The sequence below is a fragment of the Ovis aries genome, chromosome 4 (genome assembly GCF_016772045.2).
Source record: "Ovis aries strain OAR_USU_Benz2616 breed Rambouillet chromosome 4, ARS-UI_Ramb_v3.0, whole genome shotgun sequence".
Taxonomy (NCBI): domain Eukaryota; kingdom Metazoa; phylum Chordata; class Mammalia; order Artiodactyla; family Bovidae; genus Ovis; species Ovis aries.
Window position 1 is genome coordinate 115615301 of NC_056057.1, and position 21318 is coordinate 115636618.

Here is a 21318-nt window from a genome sequence, read left to right on the forward strand (position 1 = left end):
GCCCCTCGAGGGCCAGGCAAACTGGGCCGGTTGGTCAGCCTGCACACTCTGAAGTCCTGAGCCATACGACTCCCACCTGTGTCCCCCCGTAGTCTGAGGTATCATTGCCTAGGTGAGTGGTTCTCAAAATGTGGTCCCTGGATCCCTACCAACAGCAGCAGCAGCCCTGGAACTTGCCAGAAATCCAGATGTCTTCAGAGAATCAGAAACTCTGGGTGTGGGGGAAGGGGGGTGCGGGGCTTCCCTGGTGGTCCAGTGGCTGAGAATCTGCCTTGCAAGGCAGGGACAGGGGTTTGATCCCTGGTCAGAGAACTAAGATTCCCACATGCTGCGGAGCGATTAAGCCCGTGCACCTCAACTATTGGAGCCTGCAGGCCCTGGAGCCCAGGCGCCACACCCGGAGTCCGTGTTCCACGATGGAAGATTCCCCATTATGCAGCGAAGATCCTGACACAGCCAAATAAATAAACAAATAAACTCGGAGGCTTCCCAGGTGGCGCTGGTGGTAAAGAATCCTGTTGCCAATGGAGGAGACATAAGAGACACAGGTTCGATCCCTGGGATGGGAAGATCCCCTGGAGGAGAAATGGCAACCCCCTCCAGGATTCTTGCCTGGAGAATCCCACAAACAGAGGAGCCTGGCGAGCTATAGACCACGGGGTCACAAAACAGTCAGACACAGCTGAGCACACTGGGGGTGAGCCCCCCGCCCCCAGCCCTGTGTGTTCTCCTGAGCCCTCCCGGCGGCTCTGGAACGAGTCAAGTTTTGAGAACCAGCGGTCAGCAGAGGGGCTGCACCCGCAGGCATCGCAGGGGCGTCGGTGACGACCCAGAGCTCTTCCGCTGGTCATTTGACAACTTCATGCGACGGTGCTCCAGTTACAGGCGCAGAAAAGGCTGTGCCTCTGAATGACTTCTGCTCTGGGATAATGACAATGCACACGTCAGAGCCGAGGAATGTAGCCTTTCCAGCTGCGCCAGCTGTCAACACCAGGCTGGCCCTCCGCTTAAGCCTTTTAGGGTAAAGTTCAGGGCATGTCACTCTCACAGCCTCAACACACGGAAAAAGCCGGATGACCGTGTGGGTTTACTTGGATCCTTCATTGGTCTGTTAATGATGGGAGCAGAGGGAGAAACCAAAATGATAAGAACACCAGGAAGCCGGTGGGAGTGGCTGCCGGGCAGGGCCGCTTTGCTTTTGGAAGTAATAAATCAAAGCTCTGCCCAGGCTGTTCTTGGGCAGCAGCAAGAACTGGGTGAAAGGTCTTGACTCCTGAGGCCATGATGTTTCCAGAATCCTATTCATGCCTTTAAAAGATGAGCTGGGAAATTCCTCAGCGGTCCAGTAGTTAAGAGTCTGTACTTCCAATGGGCTTCCCTGGTGGCTCAGCTGGTAAAGAATCCACCTGCCATGAGGGAGACCTGGGTTTGATCCCTGGGTTGGGAAGATCCCCTGCAGGAGGGAAAGGCTACCCACTCCAGTCTTCTGGCCTGGAGAATTCCGTGAACAGTATAGTCCATGGGGTTGAAAAGAGCTGGACATGACTGAGCAACTTTCGCTTTCAATCCCAGTGCAGCGGGTGAGGCTTTGATCCCTGGTGGGAGGACTAAGGTCTCATATGACCCATGGAGCAGTCAGAAAAAAATAAAATAAAAGGCATAAAAACAAAAGAGATGTTTAAAGGAAAAGGTGAGCTAGGTCCAGCATGCTTGCCTGGAAAATTCCATGGGCAGAGACGCCTGGTGGACTATAATCCATGGTGCTGCAAGAGTCAAATAGGACTCAGCAACTAAACAATAACACGAGGAACTTAATGTTGATGGTTCCAAACTCATATCTGTATCCATTAAACCAAAAAAAAAAAAGATGACCCAGGAATTCCCTGGTGGTCCTGCAGTTAGGACGGTACTGCTGAGGGCCTGGGTTCAATCCTTGGTTAGGGAACTAAGATCCCAGGAAGCCGAGCTGTGCAGCCAAAAAACGGCAGAAAATAAAAGATGAGCCAAGTGCATTTCCCAGGTTGTAGCAGAATGTGGGAGCTGGAGGGACCTGGAGGTGTGACATGACCTCAGGGGAAGGACTGATGTCCCCATTTAGAGTCTGAGGGGACGCAGTCTCTGTCCCCCCGCCAGGGCTCGTCTACCGAGCAACCGCAGGGGTCCACGGGGTGTGTGCGGGCTGAGTGCTGTGGGTCCAGAAGGACCTCCCATACATGTGACCTGTGAACTCCGGCAGACTCAAGTGTCTTATCGTCTTGTGTTCTTGATACCTGGGGCCGGACTGGTGGGAAACTTCCTGGTAAACTCGCTTGTGGAGGAGTTCGTGACTTTCCATCTTGCCCTTTTGGGATGTGCAGCCCAGGGGCGGCGATATGGCAGGAGTTTGGAGTCACTGACCGTTGCGGGAGTCGCCGGGTTGGGAACCTTGGAGCTCCAGCAGCAGTGGAGGCCCAGCCGAGGCGGGAGAGCTCAAGCCCGGGGGTCTGATCAGCTCGTTATCTGAAGGACAGTGGTCAGCACTGGTGCTGGGCTTTGGAAACAGCCAAGGTTTTCGGGCCTGTAGCCATGACAACAATCCGCAGCAGAGAGGTCTTCTTGGTACAGGAACCAAGACCAGAGGCCATAACAGAGGCGCCCAGAGACACAGACACATGAGCTGCAGAGCTGGGACCACGACTGCTGAGTCTTCGTCTGACGCTCCATTCATCTGGGGGGTTCCCTGTGTGACGACCCAGGATGAGATGGCAGAATGGCATCACTGACTCGATGGACATGAGTCTGAGTGAACTCCGGGAGATGGTGATGGACAGGGAGGCCTGGCCCTGTCTCTCTTTCATGGGGTCGCAAAGAGTCGGACAAAACAATGAACTGAGCTACGCGCGGGGGGTGGGGGTCACTCAGGAATCCGGCCCCTCCTCTGATAACAGAAGTTAAGTTAGCTCTCAGTGTCTCTGCAGCCCTAACTCCAAAGCAGACTTCCCAGGGTCAGGCTAGGAAGCTGCCAGGGGTGAAAAGGGTAATCAGGATGGGACACAAAAACTTGACTCACGTCAAGGTTTTGGCCTGATGTGTAACTCTCCCCTCCTGGGGAGATGAAGGAGTAGGGTGAAGTTAAAAATTCTAGAATTTTCTAAGAACGTTTCTGAAGATGCCCCAGTTTCCTGCTGACATGGCCTTCACGTCAGCCTCTGTTCATCCACACAAAAGTCTCAGTGAACGGAGTAATAAAGGCAGCCATAATCCTTCCGCCAGCAAGCTGCTCATGTGCGGCCGGAGCCCACAGGAGCTGGAAGGGTTTTCTCAGGAGTGAAGACTTCTCCAAGAATCATTAACCCTTTTTTCCTATTAGATGACCACCTAAAGGCAGTGCTTACTGTGGTCCTTTGACATCCTGTTAAGAGAGCATAGCTCTTTCCTTCTTGTTTGGATGTTCAGTCGTGTCTCTTTTGTGACCCCATGGACTATAGCCCGCCAGGCTCCTCTCCATGGGATTTCCCAGGCAAGGATACCAGAGTGGGTTACCATTCCCTTTCTCCAGGGCATCTTCCCGAGCCAGGGATCGAACCCTCCTGCGTCTCCTGCATTGGCAGGTAGAGTTTTGGCCACTGCTCCACTGGGGAAGACCATCGTTCTTTCCATGTTAGGAGTGATAAGGGATGGGCCTGACCTGAGATTGATTGATCCCAGTGTCCTGTGTGAGTGGTGAGGGGTTCCTCCATGTTGCAGCAGTCACAGGCCGAACTCCAGGGAACTGGTCTAGAAGGCAGCACGCGGGAGGGTCAGCTACTCATCCATTCAACAAACAGCTACCTGCGGGCTCCAGGTCACCACTGGGGAGCATGCAGGAAGAACCTTCGAGAAATCAGTGAAAACCCTGGCAACACATTGTCCAAAAGTACCAGCTTTTTCTTCTAAGGGATTCCTGCCCACAGTGGTAGATATAATGGTCATCTGAGTTAAATTCACCCATTCCAGTCCATTTTAGTTCATTAATTCCAGAATGTCGACATTCACCCTTGCCATCTCCTGTTTGACCACTTCCAATTTGCCTTGATTCATGGACCTAACATTCCAGGTTCCTATGTAATATTGCTCTTTACAGCATCGGACCTTGCTTCTATCACCAGTCACATCCACACCTGGGTATTGTTTTTGATTTGGCTCCATCCCTTCATTCTTTCTGAGTTATTTCTCCACTGACTGATCTCCAGTAGCATATTGGGCACCTATCGTATCCTATCATTTGTATCCTATCATTTTGCCTTTTCATACTGTTCATGGGGTTCTCAAGGCAAGAATACTGAAGTGGTTTGCCACTCCCTTCTCCAGCAGACCACATTCTGTCAGACCTCTCCACCATGACCCACTCGTCTTGGGTGGTACCACACGGCATGGCTAAGTTTCATTGAGTTAGACAAGGCTGTGGTCCGTGTGACTGGATTGACTGGTTTTCTGTGATTATGGTTTCAGTGTATCTGCCCTCTGATGCCCTCTCACAATAACCTACCGTCTTACTTGGGTTTCTCTTACCTTGGACGTGGGGTATCTCTTCATGGTTGCTCCATCAAAGCACAGCCACTGCTCCTTACCTTGGAGCAGAAACAAAAGAGTCCAAAATGCAGTACTTGGATGCAATCTCAAAGATGACAGAATGATCTCTGTTTCCAAGGCAAACCATTCAATATCATGATAATCCAAGTCTATGCCCCAACCAGTAATGCTGAAGAAGCTGAAGTTGAACAGCTCTATGAAGACCTCCAAGACCTTTTAGAACTAACACCCAAAAAGATGTCCTTTTCATTATAGGGGACTGGAATGAAAAGTAGAAAGTCAAGAAACACCTGGGGTAACAGGCAAATTTGGCCTTGGAATGAGGAATGAAGCAGGGCAAAGGCTAATAGAGTTTTGCCAAGAGAACACACTGGTCATAGCAAACACCCTCTTCCAACAACACAAGAGAAGACTCTACACATGGACATCACCAGATGGTCAAAACCGAAATCAGATTGATTATTTTCTTTGCAGCCAAAGATGGAGAAGCTCTATATAGTCAGCAAAAACAAGACCGGGAGTGGACCGTGGCTCAGATCATGAACTCCTTATTGCCAAATTCAGACTTAAATTGAAGAAAGTAGGGAAAACCACTAGACCATTCAGGTATGACCTAAATCAAATCCCTTATGATTATACAGTGGAAGTGAGAAATAGATTTAAGGGACTAGATCTGATAGATAGAGTGCCTGATGAACTATGGATGGAGGTTCGTGACATTGTACAGGAGACAGAGATCAAGACCATCCCCATGGAACAGAAATGCAAAAAGTAAAATGGCTGTTTGGGGAGGCCTTACAAATAGCTGTGAAGAGAAGAGAAGTGAAAAGCAAAGGAGAAAAGCAAAGATATAAGCATCTGAATGCAGAGTTCCAAAGAATAGCAAGGAGAGATAAGAAAGCCTTCCTCAGCGATCAATGCAAAGAAATAGAGGAAAACAACAGAATGGGAAAGACTAGAGATCTCTTCAAGAAAATGAGAGATACCAAGGGAACATTTCATGCAAAGATGGGCTCGATAAAGGACAGAAATGGTATGGACCTAACAGAAGCAGAAGATATTAGGAAGAGGTGGCAAGAATACACAGAAGAACTGTACAAAAAAGATCTTCACGACCCAGATAATCACGATGATGTGATCACTAATCTAGAGCCAGACATCCTGGAATGTGGAGTCAAGTGGGCCTTAGAAAGCATCACTATGAACAAAGCTAGTGGAGGTGATGGAATTCCAGTTGAGCTATTTCAAATCCTGAAAGATGATGCTGTGAAAGTGCCGCACTCAATATGCCAGCAAATTCGGAAAACTCAGCAGTGGCCACAGGACTGGAAAAGGTCAGTTTTCATCCCAGTACCAAAGATAGGCAATCCAAAGAATTCTCAAACTACGGCAGAATTGCACTCATCTCACATGCTAGTAAAGTAATGCTTAAAATTTTCCAAGGCAGGCTTCAGCAATACATGAACCGTGAACTTGCAGATGTTCAAGCTGCTTTTAGAAAAGGCAGAGGAACCAAAGATCAAATTGCCAACATCCGCTGGATCATCAAAAAAGCAAGAGAGTTCCAGAAAAACATCTATTTCTGCTTTATTGACTATGCCAAAGCCTTTGACTTTGTGGATCACAATAAACTGTGGGTAATTCTGAAAGAGATGGGAATACCAGACCACTTGACCTGCCTCTTGAGAAACCTATATGCAGGTCAGGAAGCAACAGTTAGAACTGGACATGGAACAACAGACTGGTTCCAAATAGGAAAAGGAGTACATCAAGGCTGTATATTGTCACCCTGCTTATTTAAGTTCTATGCAGAGTACATCATGAGAAACGCTGGGCTGGAAGAAGCACAAGCTGGAATCAAGATTGCCGGAAGAAATATCAATCACCTCAGATATGCAGATGACACCACCCTTATGGCAGAAAGTGAAGAGGAACTAAAAAGCCTCTTGATGAAAGTGAAAGAGGAGAGAGAAAAAGTTGGCTTAAAGCTCAACATTCAGAAAATAGATCATGGCACCTGGTCCCATCACTTCATGGGAAATAGATGGGGAAACAGTGGAAACAGTGGCTGACTTTATTTTTTGGGGCTCCAAAATCACTGCAGATGGTGATTGCAGCCACGAAATTAAAAGATGCTTACTCCTTGGAAGGAAAGTTATGACTAACCTAGATAGCATATTCAAAAGCAGAGACATTACTTTGCCAACAAAGGTCCGTCTAGTCAAGGCTATGATTTTTCCAGTGGTCATGTATGGATGTGAGAGTTGGACTGTGAAGAAAGCTGAGCGCCGAGGAATTGATGCTTTTGAACTGTGGTGTTGGAGAAGACTCTTGAGAGTCCCTCGGACTGCAAGAAAATCCAACCAGTCTATTCTAAAGATCAGTCCTAGGTGTTCTTTGGAAGGACTGATGCTAAAGCTGAAACTCCAATACTTTGGCCACCTCATGCAAAGAGTTGACTCATTGGAAAAGACCCTGATGCTGGGAGGGACTGGGGGCAGGAGGAGAAGGGGACGACAGAGGATGAGATGGCTGGATGGCATCACCGATGTGATGGACATGAGTTTGCGTGAACTCCAGGAGTTGGTGATGGACAGGGAGGCCTGGTGTGCTGCAATTCATGGGGTCGCAAAGAGTCAGACACGACTGAGCGACTGAACTGAACTGGTCAGCTTTTTCATAGGTCTGGAGATGAAAGGCTCACACCCGGCTGGGGCTGTTTAGGGAAACCAGCCCATTCCCAGCACAGTGAGCTCCCTGAGGCATGGCCACTTGCTCCACTGCCAGGCGCCTCCTTTGCAGCTGAAGGGTCAGGATGGGGTTGATGATTTCTCAGCCCAGAATATCATCTGCAGTTCACTGGAAAACCCTCCGCTGGGCTTGTCTTTGACCTGACTCCCTTTTCCCTGGGAGTGTTTCTCAAAAACAATCAGTGGTAATTTATCTGATGCTGTGAAAGTGAAAGTTGCTCACCGTGCCCAGCTCTTTGAGACACCATGGATTATACAACCCACGGGATTCTCCAGGCCAGAATACTGGAGTGGGTAGCCTTTCCCTTCTCCAGGGGATCTTCCCCACCCAGGGATCGAACCCAGATCTCCCACATTGCAGGCAGATTCTTTACCGAGTCACTACAAATGAAAACAAGGAAGCTCTTAATTTTTTTCACAAGTTGGAAAATGAGATGCCCGAGGCCCTGAATAGGCACATTTATTATGAAAAGATTTTAAGAAAGGGAGTAACACAATGTGTAAACAAGTTGACTTGGGCTGCAGTATAAATGCTTTGGAGGGTGTGCCATTAGAGGAGGGTAGTATGCAGTGAAGACGGGAAAAGTAGGGAAAATGTAAGATTTCTGAAGGCAGTGCCTTCAGGGTTTGTTGACGATTGGCCGAGGATGGCTCCCAAAGCTTTGCTTCAGCACCTAGTGGTGTCTCCCTGGAACAGGGTCCAGTGGAAGACCATGTTTATAGGGAAAATCAAAGAATTCAATTTGGGGCATGATAAATTTGAGATCATGCCTATGAGACATCTAAAAGGCGGCAAGCCTGGATCCCACAGAGGTGAGGGGGGCAGAAATGAATTCTGGTCTTCAGGAAACAGTGAGACTTAATTTTGGGGGGCTCCAAAATCACTGCAGATGGTGACTGCAGCCATGAAATTAAAAGACACTTGTTCCTGGCAAGAAAAGTTATGACCAACCTAGACAGCATACTAAATGCAGAGACGTTACTTTGCCAACAAAGGTCTGTCTAGTCAAAGGTATGGTTTTTCCAGTATAGATATGAGAGTTGGACTATAAAGAAAGCGGAGCACTGAAGAATTGATGCTTTTGAACTGTGGTGTTGGAGAAGACTCAAGAGTCCCTTGGACTGCAAGGCGATCCAAATAGTCCATCCTTGAGGAAATCAGTCCTGAATATTCATTTGAAGGACTGATGTTAAAGCTGAAATTCCAATACTCTGGCCACCTGATGTGAAGACGTGATTCATTTGAAAAGACCCTGATGCTGGGAAAGGTTGAGGGCAGGAGGAGAAGGGGATGACAGAGGATGAGATGGATGGATGGCATCACCGCCTTGATGGACCTGAGTTTGAGTAAACTTTGGGAGTTGGTGATGGACAGGGAGGCCTGGCGTGCTGCAGTCCATGGGGTCCCAAAGAGTCGGACATGACTGAGTGACTGAACTGAAGGAAACAGCATCAAGAGCTGTGTGTGACGATGAAATCAAGAAGGAAAAAGGGCCCACAGAGAGGTTAACGGAGGAGACAGCCAAGGAGACTCAGGTGGCGATGGTGAGCTGGAAGACCAGTGGGCAGAAATGAGACTTGCAAAAAGAAGTCACCGTGTGCAGCGCTGCTGGAGGGGCAGGAGAGAAACTCGGAAATAAGCCACTGGATTTGGCGACAAGGAGGTGATGAGCAATTTTGGCAAGAGCAGCATCATTAATGACCTGGTGGGCAGTGAATGGACAACTTAACTTTGGTCAAATTCCATCACATTAACTTGAATTCGTCATGTGATTTCATAGTTTGTATTTACTATGAACGGCAAAATAGTTTTGGACATACACCTCATTTTGTTATTTGCACTTACAATCCTGCAGTGAACCCAGGACAGCAGTATGTCCCACTAAGAAAAATGTTAAAAACGTAAGGCCAGGTCTTAGGGGTGATGATGTACAATACTAAATAACACCATTTAAGTTGAGCCTGGCAGCTGTAAGGGCCCAGACTGAATGTGGTTACTGCCTGCTGCTCACCCTCTAAGGCAGTTTCCTTGTCTGTACAGAGCCTGGCACCTGCTTAACAGTCGTATCCGAGTCTTTGTGACCCCGTGGACTGCAGCCTGCCAGGCTCCTCTGTCCTTGGAATTCTCCAGGCAAGAATCCTGGAGTGGGTAGCCGTCCCCTCCTCCAGGGGATGTTCCTCCACCCACGGATTGAACCCAGGTCTCCGGCACTGCAGACTCTACCTTCAGAGGCACCAGGGAAGCCCTCCGAGGGTGAACGTGAAGCAAACCAGAGCAGGTACCGCCGGCCGCCTCCCGGCCACATGCTCGTCCCCAAGTCCTGCCACCACACTCACGCTCGCTGCACTGGGAACGGTGCTCAGAACGCATTTGAATGCACACTTGAGGGAGGGCCACGTCACCTCCAACCCGGAGAGCCAGGCCTGGAGGATGACCCGTGAGTCGCACTTCAGCTGCTAGGATGAATACACTGGGTTTCCCTGGAGGCACAGTGGCAAAGAACCCACCTTGCCAATGCAGGAAACATGGGTTCCATCCTTGGGTCGGGAAGATCCCCTGGAGAAGGAAATGGCCACCCACTCCAGTATTCTTGTCTGGAGAATCCCAAGGACAGAGGAGCCTGCCGGGTTAGGCTAGTGTCCATGGGGTTGCCAAGAGTTGGGCATGACTGAGTGACTGACATTTTCACTTTTCTTTTTTCTCCACGCTCAGTCAGAGTACTGACACATATTACACCTAAGAATAAACCCTGTTAATAAGTAATGATACTACATTGCTAAAACTTATCTTTATTTAAATAAAAAATATTTGGTGAAGTTCTTCTAAGGCTCAAATTTCATCCTGGAATGATGAAGCAAAAACACTTCAAAGGTCTAAAATAGCAGCATATTCTAAAAACATAACTTTATCATTAAAAAGTCAGTTACAAAGCGAAATCGTATTTGATCAACAGAATCAGTAACATTTCCTTAAATTTTAGAAATGGCCCTGTGAAATTTTACCTGGGAGAAGGCAGCATTTAACCTATCAGTCGACTAAGCTGGAGTCGAGGTGACGGACCCCAGGCCAAGTTCAGTCTCTGGGTGTCCTTCCAAGCTGCTCCGTTCAGAGCAGGAGGTACGAGGTTTGGGTCTGCGGGAGGTTTGTGAACACAGAAGACTGACCAGGCAATCTTTCCTGTCCTTCAAACTCCTGGAGGTTTGGGATGGGGACAGGTCAGTCTATCTCCTAAGTAAGATCCTGTCTGCCGTGGACATCAAGCTAAGTACGAGGGACAGTGAGTGTTTCCCTACATCTCCTTCAAGTACCTAAGAGACAAGCCAGAGGGAGCCCAGAAGGCCCTCAGGAAGCCTGTAGTCCCACCCGCGAGAAACACTCTACCCAAGAAGGGGGCCTTTGGGGGGTATGGGGGACACAGTCATTACTGGAGAACAACTCCCCTCACAGATCTCCCCCAAGGCCATTCGACTCCAGTCAATTAGAGACCCCACCCCACCCAAATTCGGGCACTCTACCCCACTGCCCACGGCCGCCAGGTGGACCGCTTGCCTCTGTCTGTGGCCATAGCCCCCAGCGGCTCCTTGCAATCCAACCCAGAGCCTCCTGGGAGGCTGAGAGGTGCCCTTAGGAGGACGGCTTTCTTCTTTACTAGCCACACTGAGGAGCACAAAGATTAAGGTTTGCAGCTATTTTATTTACAAGTATACATTTAACACAATGAAATAAACACTGATATATTGAAGCCTAGTTAATAGTAGTGTAACAATATGTATCATTTGAATGATTACATTATTTTAAACAACAAACTACACTGAAAAATTAATGCGATAAAATTCTTGGTCATAATATTATTAAGAAATACAATATATAAATTGAAAATATGATTGCTCAAAATTTGAAAATGGAAGTGAACTCATTTGGACAGAGTCAGAGTTGAACATAATCTGAGAGGAAGGGGTGGGGGAGAATCTGACCCAAATGAAATCTTTCAGGTTAACAGAAGAGAAACGAAGCAGTTTATCGTAAAGGATGACGGGCAGTTGGCTTCCTCAGGCTGGACTGGGCCCCAGCGTCCCCGGTTCTGCAGGAGAATCACATCACCGAGCAGGAAGACTTTCCTTGTGAAGCGGCCCCATCGATTTTTTCTGCCTCCAAAATTATCCTTCTAAAAACATCAACAGCAGTCTGAAAACAGAGAGAAAACCAACTGGCGTTAGTTTTAGACTGGAGCCATGACCAACATGCGGTTGCACAGAGACAGGACCCAGTGACTGAAGCACGACGACGAACGCGGTTTCTGCTGGCCGGACGGGAGGAGGCCCACTGCCCAGTCCTGCGCTTGGAGGTCAGGCGTGGGGGCCACCGGCTGGAGGTGGCCCAGCGCTACAGGAACCAGGGCTTCCACCTCCCCTGGAGACCCCCGTTTTCATCCGTCACCACAGGAAGCCGGAGGAGCCGTCATCCCTGGGCTCTGGCCCACTCCCCTCTGCCCTTGGGGCCCAGTCTCTGCACCCCCTCACCCCCGGGGTTCTGGACTGGAGCAGGGCAGGGGTTCCCCCTGCCTTGCACCGCACCCCGCCCTTCACACCCTTTCCCCTCCCACCTCCTTAAACCCCTCAGCTCTGACTCTGAGGCTGTCCCTCGAGCCTCCTGCCTCCTGACGGTGCCTCCAGGGCCCGGCCCTTCAGGAGGAGGAGCCCCTGTCCCTCGGGGCAGACACCAGCCCGTCCTTTCGGGGCAGTGACTGTGATAATCCTGAAACACCCATTTTCAAAAGCCTCACGGGGTAGCACCTACATCCTGTCATTACCAGGCACCAGCCCCCATCCTGACTTTCAGTTCCGCTCAGTATCCTGCCGGCTAGCACCCCTCGGCCCACTTCCTCGATCCAGCCACACTTGCCTGCCCTCTCTCCCGGGCCAGCGCAGGCCCCAGGCAGTCTCTGTCCTTCCGCTCCCCACCCTGCCATCCTGCACCCACATGGTGGACGCAGCCGGGGGACACGCCCCCAGGGCCCCGAGTCCCAGCGCCCACCCACACTTCCCCGGTTCAGTCACCCACCGAGATGAAGGGGTCACGCCTCCTCCTTCCACTGGGGTCTCTGAACCTCTGCCCTGCTCTCACCCTCGGCTGATGACTGCGTTCTACACAGAAGCAGCACCCATAAGCGACCTCTGCCTACTTTGTCCACTAGTGACCATGCCCTTGAGTCTGGGCTCATCCACTCTGGCTCGCGCTTTCCTAGGATGGAATGACGGAGGCAGCCCTAGGCGAGCCCAGCCAGCCCCCGGCCCAATGCTCTTGTCTAACCGAGGCCAAGGCTTCAGCAAGCACCCCTCTTTCTGCATTATCCATTCCCCTCCTTTGCCATGACTAGGCACGTTGGTATTTATTTCATTCTAAGAAAAATGTACAGAAAAATGTGTGGAAAGATGCATGCCAAACTCTTACAAAGAGAGTACAGTGTGCCTGGAATCTGGCTTTCTAGATAAATCTTAGCACTCTTGATTACCTGTGCGGTCTGACTCTGCCAAAGTGCATTCTCTTTCATCAGACTGCTGGAATACAGTTGTGAAGGCCTCCACAGAAAATAAGCCAAAACTGCAAATACATCTTATAGTTCAATAATAGTCAAAGTGCAGTATTCGCACTGACTTGATAGTTTCTTTATAAACCACTGTGCATTTTGTTATCAACAAATCTGACTCAATTCCACTGAGGACAGTTTATTTTAAAATACTGGATTTTTGGTTAGTACCAAGGTACACTTGAAAATTTATCAATAAAAAATTCAAGCAATTTACACAGACTGGTTTCTAATCATGTGACTACTGATGAGGCATCTCTTACTAGTCTCTCTTCCTACACACAGACCAAGAGTAGTAAGCATGCCAGTATGGAGCACCTGTGTGGACCAGAATCACCTATACCTCTCATGTACGGAGGTCAGAGGGACTTGGTTCCTTCCACCTGACGGGGAGCAGATTTGATGACAAGATGAGAAAAGGTCCCTGGAGCCATGACCGAGGGCTGAGAAGTGTCCATACAGCTGTAAGGACCTTGGTTTTCCAAGGGTACACATACCATCACGGTATGTACCTAACTGGGCTGCAAGAATCTTTCTGCCTTAACGGATTGTTTCATGTCTGATAAGGCGTTTGTTGATCTGATGAAGATGCTCAAGCAACCAAGGCAATGGTTGAGTCATCTGACCCTCGAACTTGTCTGGGATGTCTGAGGCCACCATACTGCACCCTTATCTTCTTTTAAGAGTTTTGGTTGATATCAGATACATTTGCTAAATTTATCAGAACTTTTAAAGAATCACAGCAGTTGGAATTTTTTCATTTTAAGCCTTGAGCACAATTCCATCTTTCCTTCGGATACCGAAAAAGCAGTCTACTGTCTTCTAAATGAAACTGAAAGGTCAAAGAGTAAATCTATCCAGAACTGTACTGAAGAACCTTTAAGCTATACTAAAGTATAACATAAACCAGACAGGTCAGGCCTGCATCCTCAGACCAAAACGTAGCTCAGTAACAAACCCTAAGCTAACTAGGCCACTCTCAGTGACCACAACCTTAGGTCACTCTCAGAAGATACACTGGTCTGAGGTTCACCAGGCAATTCCTCTTGATTACATGAAGGCAGGGTCCATGCAGTGTCTACACCTTTGAGGCTGCTGGAAAGAGTAATAAAGGAACCGCCAGACACGTCCAGAGCAACACTCACACACGCACACACAGCCCAGGGGCCACGGGCACCCACAGGAAGAGGGAGCAGCTGCTGACGCCTGTGTAACCGTCAGTCTAAAAGGGTAACTGCTCTTGGATCCTCAGATTTCCCCCAAAGAGAACCCAAACAGAGGGAAGTCAGTAAACAGACCAAAGAAAGTGTAGGGCCATCCAACTGCACTCCTCACTGCGAAACATGTTTAAACTGAGATACAGCTGTCACAAAACATGTATTCCAGGTGTACAATGTAACGACTCAATGTAAGTACGTATTGTGAAAGGATCACTGCACTAAGTCTGGTTCACGGTCACAATTTGTTTCTTCTTGTGATGAGAACTTTTAGGATCCACTCTTTTCTTGGCAGTTTTCAAATATACTGCATAGTCACCATGCTGTATATCCTATCCCCAAGACTTCTTTATTTTATAACCTGTAGTTTATACTTTCTGACCACCTTCAAGTCTTTATAACGTAAATTTTCAAGCACATAGGAAAATGGGGTCAGCCGTATAGTAACCGCTGGGCTCTGCTCCGAGCTCACCGAGTGTCAGCGTCTGCGCTGTGTTTGCTTGCTCCCCTCTACCCGTCTCCCCATCTATTCCATCTGAAACTAGGCCACAGGCATTAGGAAACCTGGCCCCTAAATACTCTGGTTTGCGTTTTCTAGGAATAAGGATGTAGTTTCTTCCTAATCCCAACACCATCACCACTCCTAAGACAATCATTTCCAAAACACTCCAATCTCTCCAACTGACTGGAAACGGCTTTCACACTAGCCATGTTAGACCAGGTTCACAGAGACATTTAAATACAGAACAGTCTCCATCTCTCCCTCGAGAACACTATCATCTCTACTACACTTTGGGTCAGGCACAGGCCTTCTCTTCTCATCTATCAGAAAGCACGGTAGAGGACCAGATTTGGGTTAAACTTAAAATTCAGTCCAAGTTTTTACACCATCTGAAGTACAGAGTGATCATAAAAGGTTATTCACCTCTTGGATCTTAAATGCCTCACTTCTAAAATGAGACAGATCAACCAGATGATCTGAAGGGTACATAAGACACCCAATGTTTGGTTTAATACAGATAGAGACAACACAGGTATCTCTCAGCTCTTACTATCTGCATTCTCACTGTGTGTTTGTGTGTTAGTTGCTCAGTTGTGTCCGACTCTGCGGACTGTAGTCCGCCAGGCTCCTCTGTCCACTGAATTCTCTAGGCAAGAGTACTGGAGTAGGTTGCCATTCCCTTCTCCAGGGGATCTTTCCAACCCACGGACTGAACGGGGGCTCCTGGATTGCAGGCAGATTCTCTACCATCTGAGCCACCAGGGTCTGCACTCAGAAACTAAACGACTGCAGATAAATGTCTTGCTATCTACAACGCAGGAGGCAGCCGCGCAGATTTAAGCTGCCTCGCCTGCTGACACAGGGACAGACAGATCTGCCTGTCGGGCGACCCCTGGGTTGACCAGGCACCACTAGAAACAGAACCACTGTATGTACAAACCATGGAGAACACGGAGCTCAGTGATCCTGTCCTTGAATCTCAGGATGAAACAAAGGGGATAAGAGAGAAGAAACTAATTTTGGCCGGAGGACTCCTGAGGGCCAAGGAGGAGGTGGGATTTGAGTACTGTCTCCAAGGGCAGGGGTCTTGGTGGGGAAAGGGGGCAGAGCTGGGGAAGGACAGCCCACTGTCCTCGACCACAAGCCCTACCCCTCACCCCCAAACTATAGTTTTCTCACAAAAATGCAAGCCAATTCATTTTACCTGAGGGTCAGACAAGATAATGTGTTGAAAAGACTTTACGTATGCAGCTAATCACGTTAGAGAACCGTGAGCGCACAGGGGAGGCATCTGCATGTACCATGGTGTTGAGGGGAGGGGGAGCGGCTTGGTGGGCCTGCCAAGCGCAGGATGCGGTGGAAGAAGAAACTGGGAAAGTGTGATTCACACCCTGTGCTCATCACACGCTGGGCGCTTTGGGGCTTGTTTGACAGATGACGGGCAACCCACTGACAGCTTTTAGGTGAGTGACATCATCTGATCGGCAGCGAATAGAAACACTGGTGAGAATATGGAGGCGGGAGGCAAGCTGGGCCGCTCTGGGTCTCAAGGAAGGAAGAGGAAAAAGGGGACACGGGAAGCCTGCTGACAGAGGACTGACACCCCTCCTCACAGGCCTGAAAAGGAGCATCTACCCTCAGGGCTGACGCTGGTGAAGCACTTGCACAATGGTTCTCACTGGTTTCTATGTTTCAAAACAACAGGTACATCTCACTCAGTTTTACCCAACAGAAAAAGGGGGCAGGTACAAGAACAAAATTGCCAAAGTGACTTCAAATCATTCTTGTTTCTCTTCTATGCCTGGACTTAGTTCTGTACCAGCCTTTAGCATGAAACAAAATAAGACTACGTGTTCGCAGAGGAAGTATTGCCTTTACATTGCTTAACTTCTATTTATCATACAAACATTCTAGGTCCCATCATAACACTGACTGAATTAAAATACCAACAGCCTTTCATCTTCCTAAAGCAACCCAGAGCTGGGCACTCGAGATGGTGGGAGGAGGAGGACTGAGCAGGAGTGATGACGATGGCAGCGGCACACCGACTCAGCAACACACACGCCCACGACTGAGGGGACACAGGGCAACGTGAGTTTTAAAAACCACGTACCTGATTTTCTTTTGCAGATGATTCCAAAAACGCTGCGTTCCAAGACTCTGCTAACGCTTTCCCTTCTTCATAACTGATCACCCTGACAGAAACAGAAAATTCTAATTGAAGTACTTTGCTCTTTACCACGTAAGGTGTGTGTAACTGACTGACGAGGCAGTCAGCTCAGTCTCATCCAGAGTGCACGCAGAGTCTCTCCGCCACCCTGAGCTGGGGCAGAGCGGACACTGCCTGACGGGGCCGCCCGCACCTGCAAATCCCCTATGGTTCAGAGAACAGGACTCCAGCCTCCGCAACAACCGACTCCTTTCTCAGCAGCTCGGCTGTAAGCCCCCCTGAGATGGGCCATTCTGAAAGGGCCCACAGTGTCCCCCTGCTGCCCGCGGGCCGCGTCTTCCCATCTGGGTCCTTCCTCCGATGCTCAGCTCCCCAGGAACAGGGTCCTCAGTCTGGTGCTCAGAAAACTGTCTGGACTAAACCAGCACTACCACTGTCTTTTTAGTCTGCTTTGTGCAAAATGGCAAAAGCATCGAAGATAATTTTCTACAGTGTGTGCCCTCTTTTCAAGAGGAAACATTTTCCACGATGGGTGAGATTTTTTACTGCAGTTTTGTCTCTGTTATGCAGTCATCGCCACACTTCTGAAAACAGAAATGCTATGGCTAAAAATATTCTGGCTTTAAGAACAATTAAAAACAGAACCTCAGTGACTACATCACTTTATATAGCAGTATTTAGAAGCTACATACCTTTCCATATGTAGGTCTTTCTTATTCCCAACCAACATAATAGGTATTCTGTTAACACAAGGGAAAAAAAAGCCAAAGTACACTAGTCAGTGCCCGATCTGATTGTTCCGATGATCCTAGTATATCTAAAATAAGAGATAAACTATTGCTACTTACTGTACTTTCCCCACCATATCCAATAATTTGCCATGGATAACTTTGATCACTTCAAAACTATAAAACAAAAAGCATGGAATCAGACACCCATTTAGTGGTGACATTCTAAAATGGTTGTTATTGATATTTATATTGGTGACAATAGAAAATGTCATAGACTCACCATTTTAATATAAAGTAAACTGAACACAAGGAATTCCTTTATTTTTTCCTAGCACTCTTTTTCACATGTGTATGTATTCAACACGCAGTAGCCCTTACTGAGAATATTCAAGGTGGAATAGGCGAGATACTTAAATTGGAACGTTTACAACTGGGCTGATTTAATCTGTGAATAAAACATTTGTAGAACGTTCCTTAGCAATCAGCCTATGCTCCACACTAATAAGGTAAAAACAGAGAAAAATAAATCAATTAAGTATTTCCCATTTTAATTAGTAGGAAAGCTCAGTTCATGTTCATTCACTATTCTGGGCAGTCTGAGGTAAGACATAGTTTTTTATTCCACTGGTGCAAGAGAGTATCTAATGGGATAATTTTTTCCCTTAACAACCTGTTTGCTCCACCAGACAACCACTAAAAACCATTAAAGTCTGATTGTTACTACTGCCAATTCCAGCATAATCCCTCAGAAGGATTAATGTCACCTAAGCACGGCAAATAAACTCAAGCAAGGAGAAGCAGGCCTTACCTTTTGATTGATGTAACAGAATACACAAGAATATAACCATTAATATCTATGGAGTATGTCTGAGGAAAGATGGAATATTCATCCTGTGGAAGAAAAAACAATTACATTTGAGTGAAGGCTTCACATGGGGCTTCCCTGGAGGCTCTGTGGTAAAGCGTCTGCCTGCAATGCAGGAGCCCTGGGTTCGAACGCTGGGTCAGGAAGATCCCCCAGAGGAGGAAATGGCTACCCACTCCAGTGTTCTTGCCTGGGAGGGGCCTGGCAGGCTACTGTCCATGGAGTCACAAGAGAGCCAGACACGACTAGGCAACTAAACAACAACAACGTCTTTATCTAGGGTAACAAGCGATCAAAGAAATCAAAGCAAACAGAAAGCAGATTATTATTTGAGAGACATAGCTTTTACACACCCAAGATTTAAGGCTGGTTTGGGGGCAGGAGTATGCTTTAAGCCAATACTGATAAATGGCTCAGGCTAGTCTAAGGCTTTCTAGGGACGGCTAACGTCTTGCGGTTTGTGAGAGACAGAAGAATGAGAAGACTGGTTCCGTGACCCCGTGTCAAGGAAAAGCGCCACCACGTTTCTTACGGACAGAAAGCCCGAGTGCCTTAGGCCTCGCAGAAAATTCCCGTGTGCTCTAGTTTACTCCATCAATGTGTATTTTCGGCTATCTCCCTCACATGAGTCACAATGGCCTGAGCCCAGTCCAGGGGTCATTAGTGGGTTGCTACCAGCACTCGAAAAAAAGAGGATGACTGAGGAAACAAAACGCCAGACTCAAGTCAGCACACTCAGACTTTCTAGGATCGAATGTGCTATTTACTGAGCAACTTTAGGAATTAAAGGCACACCGTATGCCACTGCCTATTAGGACCAGTTTTATAAGCTTTATGAAGAAGCCTGGTGCTTTGCGTACAGAATTGTTTAAAGCACACGAAAGTGTCTAACATCAATGCAGGATTCAAGAGTGCCACTGTCTGGTACAAACATTTCCTGCTTCAGCTGAAATACAGCTGTTACTATACCACCCCATCCTAAGCTCTACTGTAGGAAAATCACACCAAGCCTTCCTCATATCAAGTAACTGTCTCTGTTAACTGTGCAATTCCAGTGTGGTTATGACAATGACCCTGATCAGATAGTAGCATTTCAACATTACAAAGCTTACTACATATGCGAAGTAAAACCATTAATTATTAGTACAATTATGACCAAATTTAATTCACTTTAGTGTTGATGCTGAAAATCAAATTATTAATGGAATGACAGATCTTTCTACCCAGATTAAAACAAAATTTCAAATACTTTTAGCCGAGAGTTCAGTGGCAGTAGACTCAAAGTTAAAAATTTCATCATACTCAAGAGGCACAGTGTGAAAAAACTAGTAAGAAAGTGAAACGGAGGAAAAAGACCCTCAGCTTTAACAGTGACCAAAGACGACAAAATTCCTAGGAATAAAACCTAAGAAAATAGAAGCGTAACACATGGTCCAGCCGAAGAAAATCTTAAAATAGTCCTGAAAGATAAAAAGACTTAATCAACCGAAGAGTGTGCCACAGACTTCAGCATGAATATGCAGACTCGTAAGGATATCTATTAAGTAATCCCAAATTATACATGAATGTAACATACTCCTGATGAAAAGCATACTTCCTGAGAGAAAATACCAACTGAACAGCAGGTGGGTGGAAACCGTAAAGCCAGAGATTAGAACAGAGCAGGACTACCTCATGAATGGAGCAGACTGGGAAGTCTGCAAAGACCCAAACAGACCCAGGAAGCAGGCATATAAAATCAGAAGCTGGCATTTCAGATCAGTACAGATGAAAGGTAACCCTCAGCTAAATGTACAGTGAACAAATGCAGAGCCACCTGGAGGTAAACAACTAACTTGGATCTCTTAACTCACACCTTAGCAAAGTGTACTCCAGAGGAAAGACTTGCAGACGAAAACTGACAGTGTGTTCACAGTGGACGGGAGGGTTACAAACAAACAAACAGTAGTCTTGGTTAAAAAGGGATTAATCAGCTCAACTACATGAAAATGAAGAAGTTCTTCATGGCTAAAAGTCTTTCAAACAAAAGGAAGACTGAAAACAAAATCTCAAAGCTCAGCTCATACACTAAATGCTAATTTTCTTCACATATTAAAAATCAGCAAGCAAAGACCATCCTGCCAAAAAACAAGGGTGAGATATGTGAACAGACAAGATAATTCACAGAACGGAAATAAAAATGTCCTCAAATACAGGAAAATAAGATCAAATTCCTTAGTAAGAAAGATAATTAAAATGACACCCAGCAGACTGGCAAATATAAAAAAAAATTGGCCACACATCATGTTGGTGAGGCTCCAGGGAAACAGGCAGTCCTGTTGACTGCTGCCAACCAGGTGACCCTATGGGGTCCAGTAGCCCCCCACCCAGGAAATCTATATATGTGCCAGATATAACCATCTTTCTAAAACAACACAAGATATTGACTGCGGCACTGCTGGTGGTGGCCGGACCGCAGACAACCTAACTGCTGATCAATAGTTAAACTATGGCGCATCCTGGGCATCTGGCAGCTCGGTGTCGAACCCCTGCCTGCCAGTGCAGGAGGCGTGGATTCAGTGCCTGGGTCAGAAGCTCCCCGGAGAAGGAAACGACAGCCCACTCCAGTGTTCTTCGCCTGGGAAATCCCACAGACAGAGGAGCCTGGTGGGCTCCAGTCCACGGGGTCGCAGAGAGTCGGACAGGACTTACTGACTAAACAAATGATATATCCAAACAACGGGCTGTTACGCAGTCCCGGCGGGGCAGGACAGGGCAGGGCACGGCAGGCCGTCTGCACCGATACAAAATAATCTCCAAGATGGAGATACCGAAACACATTACTTTTTGTGTAGAAAATAAAGGAAAAAACTTGAAATATATTTGCATGTTCATGTATAAAAAAGCTTGGAAACATTTACTAAAAACTTACAATGGGTTACTGCTGGCAAAGGGAGCTAAGACA

General features: G+C 47.5%; 1 protein-coding gene across 1 annotated transcript in view; it reads right to left on the minus strand.

Moving 5' to 3' along the window:
• Positions 1 to 11394: 11394 nt before the first annotated feature.
• RHEB (Ras homolog, mTORC1 binding) overlaps positions 11395 to 21318 on the minus strand; it is a 51456-nt gene continuing 41532 nt past the window's right edge. The window contains 5 exon segments of the mRNA NM_001161866.1: positions 11395 to 11487; positions 16722 to 16803; positions 17471 to 17518; positions 17627 to 17683; positions 18318 to 18400. Of these exon segments, the coding sequence (NP_001155338.1) occupies positions 11395 to 11487; positions 16722 to 16803; positions 17471 to 17518; positions 17627 to 17683; positions 18318 to 18400 (363 nt within the window).